The sequence below is a fragment of the Peromyscus californicus genome, unplaced genomic scaffold (genome assembly GCF_007827085.1).
Source record: "Peromyscus californicus insignis strain IS unplaced genomic scaffold, ASM782708v3 Scaffold_4__1_contigs__length_199733344, whole genome shotgun sequence".
Taxonomy (NCBI): domain Eukaryota; kingdom Metazoa; phylum Chordata; class Mammalia; order Rodentia; family Cricetidae; genus Peromyscus; species Peromyscus californicus.
In genome coordinates this window covers 175,043,608-175,060,814 of record NW_026294562.1, presented here as the reverse complement: position 1 = coordinate 175,060,814, position 17,207 = coordinate 175,043,608, and the positions used below count along the sequence as shown (strand labels likewise).

General features: G+C 47.4%; 1 protein-coding gene across 1 annotated transcript in view; it reads left to right on the top strand.

Annotated features, from left to right (window-relative positions):
• Positions 1-85: 85 nt before the first annotated feature.
• The window catches only part of Samd4b (sterile alpha motif domain containing 4B), a 38,054-nt gene continuing 20,932 nt past the window's right edge, over positions 86-17,207 (top strand). Inside the window, exons 1-2 of the mRNA XM_052713466.1 lie at positions 86-160; positions 15,916-16,317. Coding sequence (XP_052569426.1) covers positions 16,122-16,317 — 196 coding nt within the window. The 5' untranslated portion in view covers positions 86-160; positions 15,916-16,121. The remainder of the gene's footprint in view (positions 161-15,915; positions 16,318-17,207) is intronic.

Here is a 17,207-nt window from a genome sequence, read left to right as displayed (position 1 = left end):
GGCGGTGGTGGTGGTGGTCGGTGCGGGAGGAGGGAGGGGAGCTGTCGGGCCGGAGAGGGGGCGACGGCGGCGGCGGCGGCGGCGGCAGCGGCGGCGCGGGGGGCGGCGGCTGCCTGAGGAGGCGCGGGCGGCGGCGGCGGCGGCGGCGGAGGCCGAGGCGGTGAGTCTCGGGCAGGGCCGGGCCGGCGGGCGCGGGGCGGCGGCGGTCGAGGCGCGCGGCGCTCCCCTCAGGGCGACCCAGGCCGCGCGGCCGGCCCCGCCCCCTCAGGGACCCCGCGCCGCGGGCCGCGGCGGGCGGCGGGCGGCGGACTCGGGCCTCGGGAGGTCCCCGCAGTCAGCCCGCTTCTCCCCACCCGGGCCCCTTCCTCAGCTTCCCTCCCAAACGCTCACGCCCTGGGGATAGTCGAGGGGCCGGGCCCAAGGACCTCTGTCTTGACCCGGCACGCCTCTGCCTGGTCCTCCCGCACGGCCTCCAGCGGCCTCCCAGGAGACCACCCTCAGCTTTCAACTGCCTCCTCCGGGGACCTTCCCCATGGATCCCCGCCCTCTGGCCCCTGGTTGTCGTCCGTCCCCCCCCCATCTTCCTCCTGGGTCGCAACACATTTCTTGGCGGCTGCTCCTCGTCAGTCTCCGCAGCGTATTTATCTCCGGCATCTCCCTCAGAATCCACCCTGAAGCCCCCAAACCGCCCCCAGACCCCCCCCTCGGCATTTAGACCCCCCTCCATCCGCATCACATATTCCATCCATCTCCCTCAGACTTCCTCTTCACATACCCCAAGAATTTACCCTCTCACCCTTCCTCATTCTAGAAATCTTAGAGATTTTCACTCTTATCCCCCAAATCCTTCAGGATGCCCCTGGTGAACCCTACATCTGTCTTCCTTGAAAAGCTTACATATCCCAGAAAAGTCTTCTTCAGATACTACTGGAATGCTCATAGATTCCAGAACTCACCTGGAGGACCCCCTCCCCTCATTGCTTCCATCTCTCATATGTACTCCATTCCTTTTTCATACTTCTTGAACCCTTCTGTAGATTTCCAAAATCTGGCCCAGAGACCTCATATTCTGCAGATCTTCCCCACCTTGGAATGCTCTAGACTAGATCACCTCTATGTACCCCAACCATTTTCTCCTGAGGCCCCATGCCTGCTAATCTTGGAAGTCTCCAGAGAGCTTGTCTCATATTCCAAAAACCTCTTCCAAATCCCCTCCTAGATATCCCAAATCTTTCCCAATAACACACACCATATTTTAAAAATTGTGTAAAGACTCCAGAAAGTTCCCTCATAGCCTCTGTATTCTCTAGAACTCTTCTTGGATAACCTGAAAATCTGAGACTGCCCTCTTGTAGCCTTAGATAACTTTCTGAAGCTCCTCCTTACAACCCTGAAACACCCCTCTGAGATACAGCTTTCAGGATCCCCTAGCATCAGAAACCCCAATAACCCTGAAAAGGCCCTTAAAATACTTCTCAGAGACCCTGACATCCCTAGGACCTGCATCCCTAGGACCTTTGGAGTTATTTCTCAGACTGTATTACTAAAAGACTTTTCTAGCTATCTCTTCCCCAGAACCTACCCCCACCCCCCCATTCTCCATAACCATCTTTAGAAAGCCTTCCACACTTACCCAGTCATCCTTCAGTATAACTGAACACCCTGAATATTTTGTGGAAAACCTAATCTAATGCTACCAGGTCTTCCCTAGGAGGTTCCATGTTCTTTTTGACTTGAGGTTTTTCATTAACCCCTCCCCCATGTGGGGTGTGTATGTGTGTGTTTAGAGATCCCTTTGTCGTGACCTTTCTCAGAAGACCACTCCTTCCCCCCAAGACACTCTTTACAGAATTTTTTTCCCAAGCCCTGTGTCAGTAATCTCTAGCACTTTCTGGGAACCCTCCCTCAGTTTTCCTTTCTGACATCCCCAGTCTTATTTCAGGACTCTTACCTTCCCATTTTTTCTCTTACCTTCCCATTCTTTTTTTTTTTTTTTTTTTTTGGTTTTTCGAGACAGGGTTTCTCTGTATAGCTTTGCGCCTTTTCCTGGAACTCACTTGGTAGCCCAGGCTGGCCTCGAACTCACAGAGATCCGCCTGCCTCTGCCTCCCGAGTGCTGGGATACCTTCCCATTCTTATTCCTTTGAAATCATAGACCCCTTCTGGATTCTCAGCCTACTTCCCCTACTATTTCTTCAGAGGCCCCAGCGTCCTTCAGACTCCCTTTCCCAAGCTTCCTCTACTTTGGAAATCCCAGTGCTTGGAGACTCTGCTCTCAGATTGCCTTCCTTCCTTCCTTCCTTCCTTCCTTCCTTCCTTCTTCCTTCCTCCCCTTCCTTCCTTCTTTCCTTCTTTTTTTAGACCTGATCCTCATAGGTCTCTCCTTTCAGACATGGAAAGACTTTTAGCACCCACTTAGAGACTTCTTGAGAACTCTTTGCTTTCATCCCTTCCATTTTTGAAGACCCCTTACTGAAGCATTCCCTTCCCTTCTGTCAGTGGCTCTCAAAGTATGGTGAGACCTGCAGCAGCATTGGTTGGAAAATGCCAATTCTTGAGTCTTACTCAGACTTACTGAATCAGAAAACTTCGGAGCAGAGCCCAGCAATCTGAGTTTTTAACAAACAATCCTGTTGATTGCGATGTATGTTCAAGTTTGAGAACCACTGCTAAGAGGCTCTCTCTTTCTCTCTAAAAAGTCCTGAAAGAGCCCCAAAGATGTGCCTCTGTGCCCTGCTATGCATCCCCATTTTCCTGGGGATCTCCTGTGTGAAGTCCCTATCCTCCAGAAAGACTTCTTACCCACTTTGAAAGATCTTGGCTTCTTTACAAAGTTACCCCACCCTCTGAGTAATTACTTCAGATTCTGCCTTTGAATGATTCCCTTTCAGCTCTTCCTCAGCACTTTCTCCTTCTATCTGTTCCTCTGGCCCACCCTAGAGTCTTTGCTGCTTTTGCTTTAAATTGCTACCTCCTTGAACATACATGTCCCTCTCATCTCATTTCTCTCTCTCCAAGTGGGCAACTTCAGGTGTTCTGTTCTGTGTCTTAACTGCCTAGGGTCTTCTGTGCACTTCGTAGAGCACCAGTCACTTTTCTGCTTGTAATTTTTAATTCACTTACCCACTTACCCTCACCGGACAGGAAGCTAGAAGCACAGGCTTTATCTGAATGTGCCAGGTGACCCAGGGAATTAATGAGCATTATTGGAGAATGGGTAGCTCCAAGTTTCTCAGACCCCACTCTCCATGTCTGGTACACCTTACCTGCCCCTTTTTCCCTTTCATCACTCTGTTCAGTCCCTTGCCTATCCCCCTGCCCAGCGCTTCTGTTCATGGAACTTTTCTTGACACTGATTCTGAGCTATCCTATATTCTATTCTGGTGACCTACCTCTCCCCATCTTCTCATTCTCTAAGTTTCAGATCTCTATAGTACTCTGAACTTTTCCCAAGAGAATCCATTCCTTTTATAGGGCCAAGAAGAGGAAATAGAGAACCCAAGATAAACACCGTCTTTAGGGAGCTCACTGCCTAGTAGAGGGCTTGGGCAGGTGCACCACAAAGGACATGAAGTACAGATTATATGCTGTGGGGATTCAGCATCTGGAAGGACTTCATGGAAAAGGTATTTAGGTGAGGTAGTGTTCCATGGGAATCAGGACCACAATGAGGGGCTCCTAGGCAGGGGACACATTTTAAATACTTCATATGTCTGTTTTTATGGTGCTGGGAATTGAACTCAAGACCTGGGGCATGAAAGACAAGTGTTTAATGACTGAGCTACATCTGAAGCCTCAAGAAAGCGTCATCTTCTGTATGTGAGCAGAGTTAAAGGAAGGAAGCACTCTTTCATTTGCATGGTATTTTATAGCTGCACTGTAGTCATCCACAGATGTAACAGGGATTGCTGTTTACTGAATGCGTACTGTTTGCTAGGTACTGTTTAAGTGCTTTATCTGTGTAGTCTCATATACACGGGAACCTGAGGTAGATAAACTACTATTATCTTCATTTTACAAATGATGAAGTGAAGGACAGGTGAGACTCATAGAAGGTCTGTGGGCTCTGCCCGTCCCAAAATGATAGTGCCTTGGGCCAGAGAGTTGGATTTTCTGTTCAGATAGGGGTTGGGTGCGACCCTTATGTTTCCAGAAATGAAAAAAAAAAAATGACGGAGATAATGATATCTTATTTCATGGACTAAGTTAATGGGTGTAAAGTACTTAGAACAATGCCTTGCACACACTGAGTGCTGTGAGCAGAAAGTAGTTAATGTTAGCCAAGGCCCTAAAAGGTAGTAGAATCTTAGCACAAAGTAGTTTAAAAGGGAGATTTTGAGCTATAGCAGGGATGGAAGGGAGGTATGCAGGGGAGTGGGGTGAGGGTTAATTGGCTCTTGTTACTGAAAAAATCCAGACTGCTTATAGCTGCATCCAAAGGTTCAGATAATAATCCCAACCTTCACATTTCTGCACTGAGTTAGTAGCTTCTCCCTTAGCAGGTTTCTGCTTGTGGTGATAGATACTGCCCTCGGCAACCCCAGCTTTAAACTCTACCTCTTTAGCAGCTGCAGTGTGTGTGGGGGGGGGGGGGCTCTTGATAGTCCCAGTTTGTGGTGATAGATACTGCCCTCGGCAACCCCAGCTTTAAACTCTACCTCTTTAGCAGCTGCGGTGTGTGTGGGGGGCTCTTGATAGTCCCAGTTTGTGGTGATAGATACTGCCCTCGGCAACCCCAGCTTTAAACTCTACCTCTTTAGCAGCTGCGGTGTGTGTGGGGGGGGGGGGCTCTTGATAGTCCCAGTTTGTGGTGATAGATACTGCCCTCAGCAACCCCAGCTTTAAACTCTACCTCTTTAGCAGCTGCGGTGTGTGTGGGGGGGGGGGCTCTTGATAGTCCCAGTTTGTGGTGATAGATACTGCCCTCGGCAACCCCAGCTTTAAACTCTACCTCTTTAGCAGCTGCGGTGTGTGTGGGGGGGGGGGGCTCTTGATAGTCCCAGTTTGTGGTGATAGATACTGCCCTCGGCAACCCCAGCTTTAAACTCTACCTCTTTAGCAGCTGCGGTGTGTGTGGGGGGGGGGGGCTCTTGATAGTCCCAGTTTGTGGTGATAGATACTGCCCTCGGCAACCCCAGCTTTAAACTCTACCTCTTTAGCAGCTGCGGTGTGTGTGTGGGGGGGGGGGGGCTCTTGATAGTCCCAGTTTGTGGTGATAGATACTGCCCTCGGCAACCCCAGCTTTAAACTCTACCTCTTTAGCAGCTGCAGTGTGTGTGTGTGGGGGGGGGCTCTTGATAGTCCCAGTTTGTGGTGATAGATACTGCCCTCGGCAACCCCAGCTTTAAACTCTACCTCTTTAGCAGCTGCAGTGTGTGTGTGGGGGGGGGCTCTTGATAGTCCCAGTTTGAAACAGTTTCTCTCCCAGTAGGTACGAGACAGTTGATGGTAGAAGATACTTGGGTGTATTTGGGGTTCTGTACTCGGCAGCTGGGTCTCTTGCTGAACCAAATAGGATTATGATTCTATCCCATGAGCTTTATGTGTACTCGTCTCTACTCTGTCCCCACCCCCAGTAATTCCCTGCTCTGTGATCATTTGGATCCAAAGAAATCTAATGGCCAGTATGATCCTACAGACTTTGTTTCAGGATCACTAGAAGAGGCAGGAAGGAGATGAGTGACTTGGCTTGCTGGCTTTAGAACATAGAATGTAATAGTCCTGGGATTCAGTCCCTTCAACTTGGCTTTGGATTTCTAGGGCCAAGAACTTTGGAGAAATTTTGTTTTAGTGCAAACTTGTCAAATAGATTGTGATTGAAGGCAGTTCATAAAATAGCAATATATGAACTATGTAAAGAGTTTTTTTTGTTGGGGGGGGGGGCGGGGGAGACAGAGTTTCTCTGTGTAGCCCTGGAACATACTCTGTAGACCAGGCTGGCCTCAAACTCAGAGATCTTCCTGCCTCTGCCTCCCAAGTGCTGGGACTAAAGGTGTATATAACTACCACTCAGCAAACCAGAACTGTGCCAGTCTTAAATGTCCCTAACAGCGAGTGATCATTAAGTAATCCATGGAGGGAGATGTTTTGGGTATTTGAGATATAGCTAAGGGTGAAACAAAGACCTGAAACTCACGAAGTTCACATTCTGATGGGGGAGAGGAAATACTTCATTAAAAGAAATGTGAACCCCAGTGAGGTAGCTCGTTAGGTAAAATCACTTACTGTGCAAGTCTGGCAACCTGAGTTTGATTCCCAGAACCCATGTAAAGGTGGCAGGAGAGTGCTGACACCACAAGTTGTCTTCTGACTTCCACCTGCATGCCGTGGCACATGTGTGTTCACACACACACAAAACAACATTTTAAAAAGAAGTATGAGAGCCGGGCGGTGGTGGCGCACGCCTTTAATCCCAGCACTCGGGAGGCAGAGCCAGGCGGATCTCTGTGAGTTCGAGGCCAGCCTGGGCTACCAAGTGAGTCCCAGGAAAGGCGCAAAGCTACACAGAGAAACCCTGTCTCGAAAAACCAAAAAAAAAAAAAAAAGTATGAGTGTGATATGTACTGTGAAGGAAATGAACAAGTGTAAAGGTGGTCACTGTAGACAGAGTGGCCAGAAATGGCCTTGTTGAAGAGGTGACAATTGAGCCTCATAAGCAGGAAAGATGAGTGACACCGGTTGTGGGATGACCAGGAAGTGAGACATTCTAAACCTAGCATTGCTGCATGCAGAGGAAGAACTGTTGCACAGTGGAGAAATGTATCTCAGCTGTTTCTTGAGAGCCTGTTCTTTGTCAGATCCTATGGTGTAGCGGTGGATCATTCAACCACCACCTTCCCTTCCCCATGCCTCTTCTAGTCTAGGCATTGTGAGAATGGAAGGAGCTGGAGCCTTTGAAGAAGTGCCACCTGTGAAAGTATCAGACTCCTTTTGGGGAAAGTGAGGGAAATCGGGACAGGTCTGATCTGAGGTCTGATGGAGAGGATTGGGAACATTTATTTTATGTGTTTGTGAACATGTCTGGGCACACAAATGATAATGCACTCATGTGGAGGTCAGAGGACAACTTGTGGGGGTTCTTCCCTTTTACCATGTGTGTTTCAAGGGTCAAACTCAGGTTGTCAGGTTTGGTAGCAAGCATCTTAACCTGCTTAGCCATCTTGCTGGCACAGATAAGGACGTATGCAGCCGCCACTAGAAAAAAAAGATCTCGGGGCTGGAGAGAGATGGCTCAGCAGTTAAAGATCACTGACTGTTCTTCCAGAGGACCTGGTTTCAGTTCCTAGCACCCACATGACAGGTCACAACCATCTATAATTCTGGTTCCAGGGGATCTGACACCCTCTTCTGGCCTATTCAGCTATTGCTCACATGCAGGCAAAAACACACACACATAAATGAAAGTAATAAATCTTTAAGAAAAATAGAATCAAGCAGACAGTTCTGTTGCTGCCATGCTTGCTGTGCCCTTGTATGCTCAGTGAATTTGTTTTTTTGGGTTTTTTTTTCCTTTAAAATAAAAAACAAGCCAGGTGGGTGTAATGGTTTATGCCTGAAATCCCAACATTCCAGGGCTTGGGAGGCAGAGGCAGGAATTCATCATCATGAGTTCAGGGGCAGCATTGGCCTACATGAGTCCCAGGCTATCCAGGGCCAATAGTAAGACCATATCCATTCCACCCCACCCCCTGAAAAACTGCAATTGTGGGGGCACATTCCTGTCATCTCAGTACTCAGAAGGCAGGAAGATCTCCAGTTCTAAGCCAGCTCAGCTACATAGCAAGATCTTGGTTCTGGGGAAAAATAACTGCATCTTCAGGAGAGTAAAGAAACTGAGATGACAGAAGTCTGAGATGTCCACAGAGGTGACGATTTACTTACAGGAGGACAAGGGAATAGGGAACATTCTGTGGGAGGCAAATAGTCAAGAGATTTGGGGATAGGAAGAGGAATAGCAACTTCCTTTCTACTCCGTTTTTCCAGAGTCCCTGTGATGCACTTAGTGTCCAGTGGCCCTGCTTGACTTCTCTTTGTTTCCCCAGGACAATTCATTAACAGAAAAGGCTCTTTTTTTGCTGAGACTGTGGTATGCTTTTTGTGTGTACATGTTTTTTAAGTTTCTGAAAACAGTAGTTCTTACAATAGATACTTTGGATTCGTTTGTCTTTTGACACATTTTGGTTTGGTAACTAGCCTATTTGTTTATAAAATGTGTGTTCCTCAGAGGCCTAGGTCAAGAACTATAGAAGAGCTAGGAATGGGTGGGGAGGCAGATGGGACCTGGAGGTCTGCTGTTAAAGGATATCCCATAAGCCCAACTTCTGGGCTCCAATGGGGACTTCGGGAAGCTTCAGCATCTTTATTAAAAGCAAGAGGTCTGAAGGCATAGTGTTTGGGCCCTGCAGATCCTACACAGTTGTGAGTAGTATCTTCCCTTCTGTCTAATTAATTTTTCCCATTTGTAAAAGGAGGCTATTCATGCTCATAAATATATGTGCCATTTATGTGTTATGTTTGTGTGTGTTGATAGGATTAAATCACAGATTTTTCACATGCTGGCCAAGCACTCCCTCCTCCCCCAAGCCTTACGTATATTTTTAAATTAGATCCCAAGCTTGAGAGGCTGAAGGAAGAAGAGCTCAAGTTCAAGGCCAGCTTGAGCTCCATAGAGAGACCCTGTCTCAAACAAACAACAAAAATAGATGTCTGGGGATCCAGGTGAACTCACCCGTGAAGAACTGTTAGCATAGGAACTCTGAGGCACAGGGTGTGATGCCGGAGAGGAAGTTGTTGGGCTAGCTGTCTTCCTATACATTGTTTCATCTCAGTCTTCTCACAGCTTCACTGAGGAAGAAGCTGAATTACTTGCCAAAAGTCATAGTAGCAAGTATCAGTGGGAGAACTAGGATTTGTGCCAGGTCACCTGACTACCCAGTTCTGTTTCTAAATGAAGAGAGCTGATTGAGTGCTTGTCCTGCCTGAGGACCTCTTCTCACTTTTGGGGGCCAGGGAAGAAGCCTGGGGGACAATTTCCCTGGAACCTCTCAGCTGTTTGTTTGGTTCCAGTTTTCATCTCTGGGGTCGGTAGGTGCTTCCCAAGAAAGTTACATGTTCTAAATCTGGCCAGATGCCAGCAGTGTTGCTGGGTATCTAGAGACTTGCTATGTAGTAGGCCCTCTCTCCTGGCTTTCCTCAAAAGTAGGGAGAGTCAGGTTTGGCCATGTGAACACAGAGGAACCAGAGCAGCAGTTGAACACAGTTTTGTATTTAAGTAGCCAAGACTGTTTGAAGTAGTAAAAATCCAGTTTAAACAGGCTTAAGAAGTATATTTATTGGCTTCTGGAACTGAAAAATCTAATTCAGTAAGGAGGCTTCAGGCTCTGTGACCTAGGTCTTCTCCCCTCACCTCTTGAGGATGCTCTGTCCATGTTGGCTTCATTCAGAAGGGGGGGTCAGCTGTAAGGTGGCAGAGGTAATAACTAATAACCTAGAGCTTCTTTCCTCAGTAGTTACATTGTAATTTCCAGGAGAACTTATTCATGCTCTATCCCATGTCTACTTCTACAGCCAAGAAAGATGGTTGATTGTTCAAGGGAAACTCATTGTTAGAACCAGAAGATGGAATGGCTATTTGACAGATGAACCCATCATAGTAAGATGGATGCTACTGCCATGAGGTGCCATGGGAGAGTTGATGCTGATGCCTTATCCAGGTGCTGTCTCACTACAAGCAAGCAGCTGGGTTAGAGGGGCCAGGGCCCTCTGCCCTTAGTTAAAGGGGGCCATCCATTTATTCTCGAAAGTTACTGTCTGCATTGAACACTCAGCATCCTTCTGCCCTGAAGATAGATCACTTTTTTTCTTTTTTCTTCTATCTCTGCGTTCGTGTGTGCCATGGCAGGAATTACGAGATCTGAGAACAACCTTGAATATTGGTCCTTGCCCTCTACCTTGTTTAGAAAGGGTTGCCTCTTGTTCATCATTGGATATAACTGGCATTTGAGCTTCTGGGAATTCTCCTGTCTCCACTTCTCACCCCACTTTCAGAGCACTAGGATTACAGACAGGGATTATTACTTCTGACTTTACCTGGATTCTAGCAATCTGAACTCAAATCCTCAAGCTTGTATGGCAAGTGCCTTACCCCCTGAGCTATCTCCCTAGCCCAAGATCACTACTTGTAGGTTGTTCTTTTGAGATAGAATCTAGAGACTTGCTATGTAGTAGGCCCTCTCTCCTGGCTTTCCTCAAAAGTATGTAGCTCTGACTGGCCTCAAACTTGCTGTGTAGCCCTAGTTGGCTATAATTCATGGCAGTTCTCTTGTCATTCTTTTCCAATTTTTTTTTTTCCAAGACAGGGTTTCTCTGTATAGTTTTAGTGCCTGTCCTGTATCTCATTCTGTACCCAGGCTGGCCTCGAATTCAGAGATCCACCTGACTCTGCCTCCCAAGTACTGGGATTAAAGGTGTGTGTGCCACCACCGCCCAGCCCTGGGCTCCAATTTTTTTAAAAGATTCATGTGTAAGAGTGTTTTGCCTGCTTGTATGCATGTGTACCACATGCACAAGTATTTAAGTATTTGCAGAGACCAAAATGGGGCATTGGATTCCCTGGAACTGGAGTTATAGATGGTTGTGAGCTACTGTGTGGGTGATGGGAACCAAACCTGAGTCTTCTACAAAAGAAGCAAGTACTCTTAACTACTGAGCAATCTCTTCAGCCCCATTAGAAATGACTTATTTTTATTTCGTTTTATTTTTGAGGCAGAATCTGACTCTGTAGCCCTGGCTGACCTACATCTTGCTACATAGATCAGGCTGGTCTCTAATTCACAGGATATTTTAAAACAAAACTTTTTTGGGTTATATGTTACTTAGCATGTGTGTTTGTGTGTGTACAAGCACATGTGCCATGGTGTGTGTGTGTGTGTGTGTGTAGGTCAGAAAGAAAACTTGGACTTGTTTCCATCATGTGGGTTCTGAGGATAAAACACAGGTCTTTGGGTTTAGCTAAGGGATGATTTTCCACAGTTTGGTCTTATGGGTGGATTTGTGGAAGCCCTGGTGCCCAATGCAGACCATCAGAGCCCCATTCCATCACTGTGTCCTTCCCACCAGTTCTGTCCCTTGAGCATCTGGGTGGCTTGAAGATACAAATTACAGAGGCCATGGGGTTGGGGTGTGTGTTTTGTCAGCTTCTGGTCTATTTCCAGTTTGTTTCAAGGACCACAGCCGTGGGGTTTGTGGTTTTGTTGTGCTGTGTAGTAAGTAGTTCACAGTTGCTGTTTTAATGTGAATTAGTTTCCAACATTTAAAAATAGGGATTTTTTTTTCAAAGCCAGATTTCCTGCTGTTCTGTTATTAAAAAAAAAAAAAAAAAAAAAAAAACTGAAGACCTGATAATATGAGTCTATTCCCACATGGTACCAGTTGATTAGAGTGGAGTAGTGTATTCTGCCTTTAAACAGGCTGTGTACTTTGTAGCTCACTGTAGTCCCCAGTGGCCAGCTCTGTTCAAAGCTTAGCCTGGTGAGCATCACATTTGAGACCTCATTCCGTCCCAAAGCTTTGCTGGAAGAACCTAGATTGATGTTTAGTCAGCAGTCATTGGGGATATAGCCTTGTTGCTTAGGGAAAGTAACAGCCCAGTAAAAAATTTGATGGGTAGAAATGTGCAGTTTTTGCCTGAGAATTTGGTCATCTTTTTGCTGTAAATGCTTTTGGCATATCAAACCTCCCATCACAAATGTTCCACCGAAACAACAGTAACATGGTCTAGTATCGAATGAGCTGTCAACCAGTGGAGGAATGATTTGCTCCTACTCCCGAGAGATGTCCACCCAGCCTCTGCTTGACCACTTCCAACAGCCAGGCACTTATTACCTCCTCACATGGTGGCTAGCTCCATCCTTGAACAGATCCATTATATAGAAAGTCTTTCTTGTGTTGAAGCATCTGGTGCCTTCTTGGGACCTGAAGCCACACATGTTGGAGCAAGGAGGGCAAGTACTGCTTCTAGGCACAGAGCTTCCACTCACTCACCCTGCATCCAGGGCAGCACAGTGCTTTCTTGCTGTGAGTGAGTAGAAAGAAGCCTCAATTCTGGGGGAAAAATTTTATTTTTATTTTTATATTTTTGGTTTCTTTCAAGATAGGTGTTCTCTGTGTAGTCCTAGCTGTTATGGAACTTGGTATATAGACCAGGCTGGCCTTGAATTCAGAAATCCACCTGCCTTTGCCGCCGGAATACTGGAATTAAAGGCTGAAAATTGTTTTTTAAAATGTCAAAAAATAGTGTGTATTCATTTGTATCTAATGAAATGGTATAAAATTTAGAGTATTAAGGCCAGCCTGGGTTACAGAGTGAGTTCCAGGATAGGCTCCAAAGTTACACAGAGAAACCTTGTCTCGAAAACAACAACAGCAACAAAAAATTTAGAGTATTAGTAATTCCCCTGTCCCTCCAAAGTAACCCTTCTCAACAGCCTAGAGTTTGACCTTTTACACGTGAAACACTAGTGGTGCATTATATGTGGTTCTGTATAGCTTTCTCTACAAGATCTCCCTTGGTATCTTGAGTTGACCTGGAATGCATAGCTTCATTCTCCTGCCATAGCTTCCTGGAGGCTAGGATTACAGCCAGCCACCTCTCATCTCATGAGAGCATAACATCTGCCTCAGTTTCTTAGTTATACTTTATTGATAGATATTCCCGATAACCAGGTACGGTGATACACGCCTGTAATCTCAGCACTCAAGAGTCTAAAGCAAGGAAGATTGTGAGTCAGACTTGCCTGGGCCACATAAACAAGACCCTTTATCTTTGGCTGGAGAGATGGCTCAGTGGGTAAGAGTGCATACTACACTTTGAGAGGACTTGAGGTGGCATACAGCCTCCGGCTTCAGGAACTGAAGCCTTTGGCCACTTCAGGTACCTACATGTGTATGCAGTGTGCACATGTGCACAAGTGCTTGCATGCAAGCAACTGCTATGTGTTCACACACGTACACATGTGCATGCACAAGTTAAAAGAAATCAGGCAGAAGATAACAAGGCAGGCTTTTGTTTGTCTGGTTTGGTTTTTTTGAGACAAAGTTTCTCTGTGTGGCTTTGCGCCTTTCCTGGAACTCACTCTGTAGCTCAGGCTGGCCTTGAACTCACAGAGATCTGCCTGGCTCTGCCTCCCAAGTAAGTGCTGGGATTAAAGGCCTGCGCCACAACCGCCCGTCTAAAGGCAGGCTTTTGTATTTGTTTTTAAAAATTCTGTCTTGATCCCACCCCACCCCAGTGTTTTGGGTTTTGTCTTGTTTTGCTTTGAGACAGAGCCTCACTATGTAGTTAGTCCTGGATGTCCTGGAACTTGATATATAGACAGGCTGGCTTCAAACTTAGAGATCCACCTGTTTCTGCTTCCTTGGTGCTGAAATTAAAGGCATATGTTACCACAGCTGTCTGGTTTTGTTTTTAAAGTACACTCTGAACCAGCAAGATGACTCAGTGGGTAAAGGCACTTGCCACCAAGCTCAATTTCCTGGGACCCACATGATCAAAAGGGAGAACCAACTCCCACAAATTGTCCTCTGACCTCCACATGTGCGCTTGGCACGTGCATATACAGGCATTTACACACAAATAAAATGTAGTGATTTAAAAAAAAAAAAAAAAAAAAGCCGGGCGGTGGTGGCGCACGCCTTTAATCCCAGCACTCGGGAGGCAGAGCCAGGCAGATCTCTGTGAGTTCGAGGCCAGCCTGGGCTACCAAGTGAGTTCCAGGAAAGGTGCAAAGCTACACAGAGAAACCCTGTCTCGAAAAACCAAAAAAAAAAAAAAAATGAATAAAATACTGTTTTAGGCTCAGGCTGACTGCATAGCCTGCATTTTGGTGAGAAGAAAAATCAACATAAGGCAGTATTTCATAGTGTTATAAAAAAAATGAGAGCACTAATACAATTGAGTGGCTGTGGAAAAGTGTCAGCGAGACTGCCTCTGAGGAAGTGATACTGTACTGAGACCCAAGTAAGTCAGGAGCTAGCCTCTGAGGGAAGGGGAGACCAGTGAACAAGAAGGAACTTGATATGTCATGAAGTTGGAGAGACAATAGGAGTCATGCAGGGTACTTTTGGCCAAGGTAAATTTGGATTTATTTAGATTATTTAAGTGTAATTGGAAATCATTGGAGACTTTAAACCAAGAGGTGACTTGTGATTTTGCCTTTAAAACAATTGGTGGGAGACCTGTGTAACTTGGAGCAAGTTCGCTTTCTTTCATCTTTCTCCCCACTGCTTCCATTAAAAAGAACTGAGAGCTATACTCATTTGTTCTCCTTTGATATCCAATAGGGATTCTTCAAGGCAACCCAGCCATATCCAGCTATCCCCAACAGGGCTGTGTAAGGTCAGAATAATGGGGCCATGCCCTAAAGCCTGGGCCCTGCAGGTTCTGTACACCCTAGGTCTGTGTATAGAATTCTTGGTTCTTGGGCAGCCCTGGGGGAATGGAACTCAGGGCACTTGTTGCAAGAGACAGATGGGGAAATGTTGAATGGATACTTTAAGCCCCAAATACTTGAGAAAGGCCTCAGAGGAGTGTCTAAAAATGAGCCAGCCAGAAAACTAGACCTGCTGTTTGCCCACTTCAGTTTCTGTGTAGTCTTTGCTTAAGAGGAATTTGGACGTTTTCTTGTTTGAGTGTCTCTCTCTCGCTCTCTCTCTCTCTCCCTCCCTCCCTCCCTCCCTCCCCTCCCCCCCCCCCCCCCCCCCCTCTCTCTCTCTCTCTCTCTCTCTCTCTGTTGTTGTTGTTGTAGACAGAATCTCTCTGTCTAGTCCTAGCTGTCCTGGAACTCACTCTAAGACCAGGCTGGCCTTGAACTCACAGGGATCTGCTTGCCTCTGCCACCACTGCCCCAACCAAGGGTCTTTGCTTTTTATTCTGCCCATTTCCTTCACGTTGGTACTCTGTTGGCTCTTGGATAACAATCTGCTGTGCTGAAAGTCAAGAGAACTCCCACCTCGGAGTCTTGGGCTGAAGTTGACTGAAGAGGAAGGTTGGGGGCGGGGGGGAATGGTGCTCTAACCTGTAGTAGAAAGATGGAATCTTAAGAGTTTAGAGCCAAGCCTGTTCCAGAGTAGAAGAGCTATGTTGAAGGGCATGAGATCCCTTCATGGTGGTGATCTTTAAACAGGTCTGTCCATGTTCATGCCCTGAAGCTCACTCACATCTACAGGCTGGTTTGTGACCAGATAGTTACCTGCTGTCAGCATGTACTATCTGCATACCCTATCTGCATACCTGGGATCTCTCCTGGGGTCCCCATCCCACCTTCCACCTTTGAGCCAGAATTGTGGGGTTTAGTTTGAAGAACTCTTGAGCTCTTTTCTGCTGGTGAGCAGTCACTGTTCAGCTCTGAGAGGAGGCAGCCTGAGACTAGCAAGATCAGCAGATGTGTTTCAGGTCACATGTCTGCTTTGTCATGTCACCGTGAGCCAAACCTTTCTTCATTCAGATCTTTTCACAAATGCACAGCATCTCTTCCTGTTTCTGAGAACCCTTCTGACTTGATCTTTGATTTGGGTCACCCTCCTTTGACTCTGTGCTGTCCAGTTGTGAGGCGGTTCTTCCCTTAGTCTCTGAGACTAGGGTCTGGTCTCGGAGTACTAGTCGTACCTGTTTCCTGAGTCCACAGTTGGAGAGGAGCTGGTTCATTGTCTGAGGGTCTGGTCTTGGGGTGCCAGTCATGCCTGTTCCATGAATTGCAGTTGGATAGGAGCTCATTCAGTGTCTGCTGCTGGCTTCATCGTTCTCCCAGAAACTACTCAGAACAAACTCCATGAAACATGAACAGGGCCCTCAGCCCATATTCACCATGACAGTTTCAGCCCCTGCATTCCCTCTGATCCCTTTGCTTTCTTTTCCAGGAGCCTGGAGAGGTGTGGCTGGACCAAGACCTCCCCTGATGTAAGCAGGCTCCCTCCTCCCCCCACCACCCGTTGCCACCACGCCAGGGGACATCCTCAAGCCCTGGCCCTTAGGGGAGAGGTAACAGGAGCCCAGAGCCGAGACCATGTGACGGCGCTGGCCCTTGCCACCGCCGTCCCCCAACCCTGGCCCCAGGCCTGGCACCATGATGTTCCGAGACCAAGTAGGCATCCTCGCTAGCTGGTTCAAGGGCTGGAATGAGTGTGAGCAAACAGTGGCTCTGCTGTCGCTTCTGAAGCGGGTCACCCGTACCCAAGCCCGCTTTCTGCAGCTCTGTCTGGAGCACTCGCTGGCGGACTGCAATGATATCCACCTGCTGGAGTCAGAGGCCAACAGTGCTGGTGAGTCTCTGCCGCTAGAGATGGGAGCACAGTGGGGAGAGCAAGAGCAGGTGCCAGGTGCCACAGCGACCAACCAACAGTGGCACTGAGAAATGTATGTTCTGTGCTTGTCTGGTCTCCTGGGGCTGTCCTCAGGTGTGGAATGGGGATTCCCAGGAGGGCAATGCAAACTGGAAACTGCCCATATAGAGGAAGGATGGTGTTGGGTAGCTTGTATGAGCTGCTGAAAGGAACCAGCAAGTCATGAAGTGGCATGGTAAAAGGTGAGTGATGATTTGATTTCCTAGCTCTAGGACACCAGAGCTAGGAGGGGATCTCAGAACTTGTAGAAGAGGCTTGTCTGTACAAGTCTTCACCTCCAAAAGTAAATAGGTTGCAGGCCATGAGAGCTTCAAGAGAGTTTTGAATGTAGATGTAGTCCTCCATGTCAGTTCCCTAAGTACGCAGTAGAGGTACTCTGTCTACTGAAGCTGGCACTGGGATATCTGGGTGAGCCAGATATCCTTAGAACCTGTCCCTAGAGTTCAAGAACAGTCAGTCAGTCCAGAGAACCATCTCAGGGGCTAATACATAAGGACCTTCTGGGCCTTGACATGTAGCTGGGTGCAGAGCTGCTGATCTCATTGACACAGGTGCGAGATGGAGGTCAGAGAATGGGGAGAGTTGTGGATACCCAAAAAAACTAGCTGGGAAGGGAACTGAGGGGCCCGTTGGAGAGTCACCCTTGTTCTTTCTACCTTCTGCTTGATTAAGAGCAGTTCCTGTGGAGCCCTTGTAAGCCAAGTTCCCCTAACCTGTGTCAAGTCCTTTGGTGGCTCTTGAGTCACATTGCCTAGGCTGAAATCATAGTTGTTATGTGCTGTAATTGTGCCTCAGCTTCCTCCTCTTTA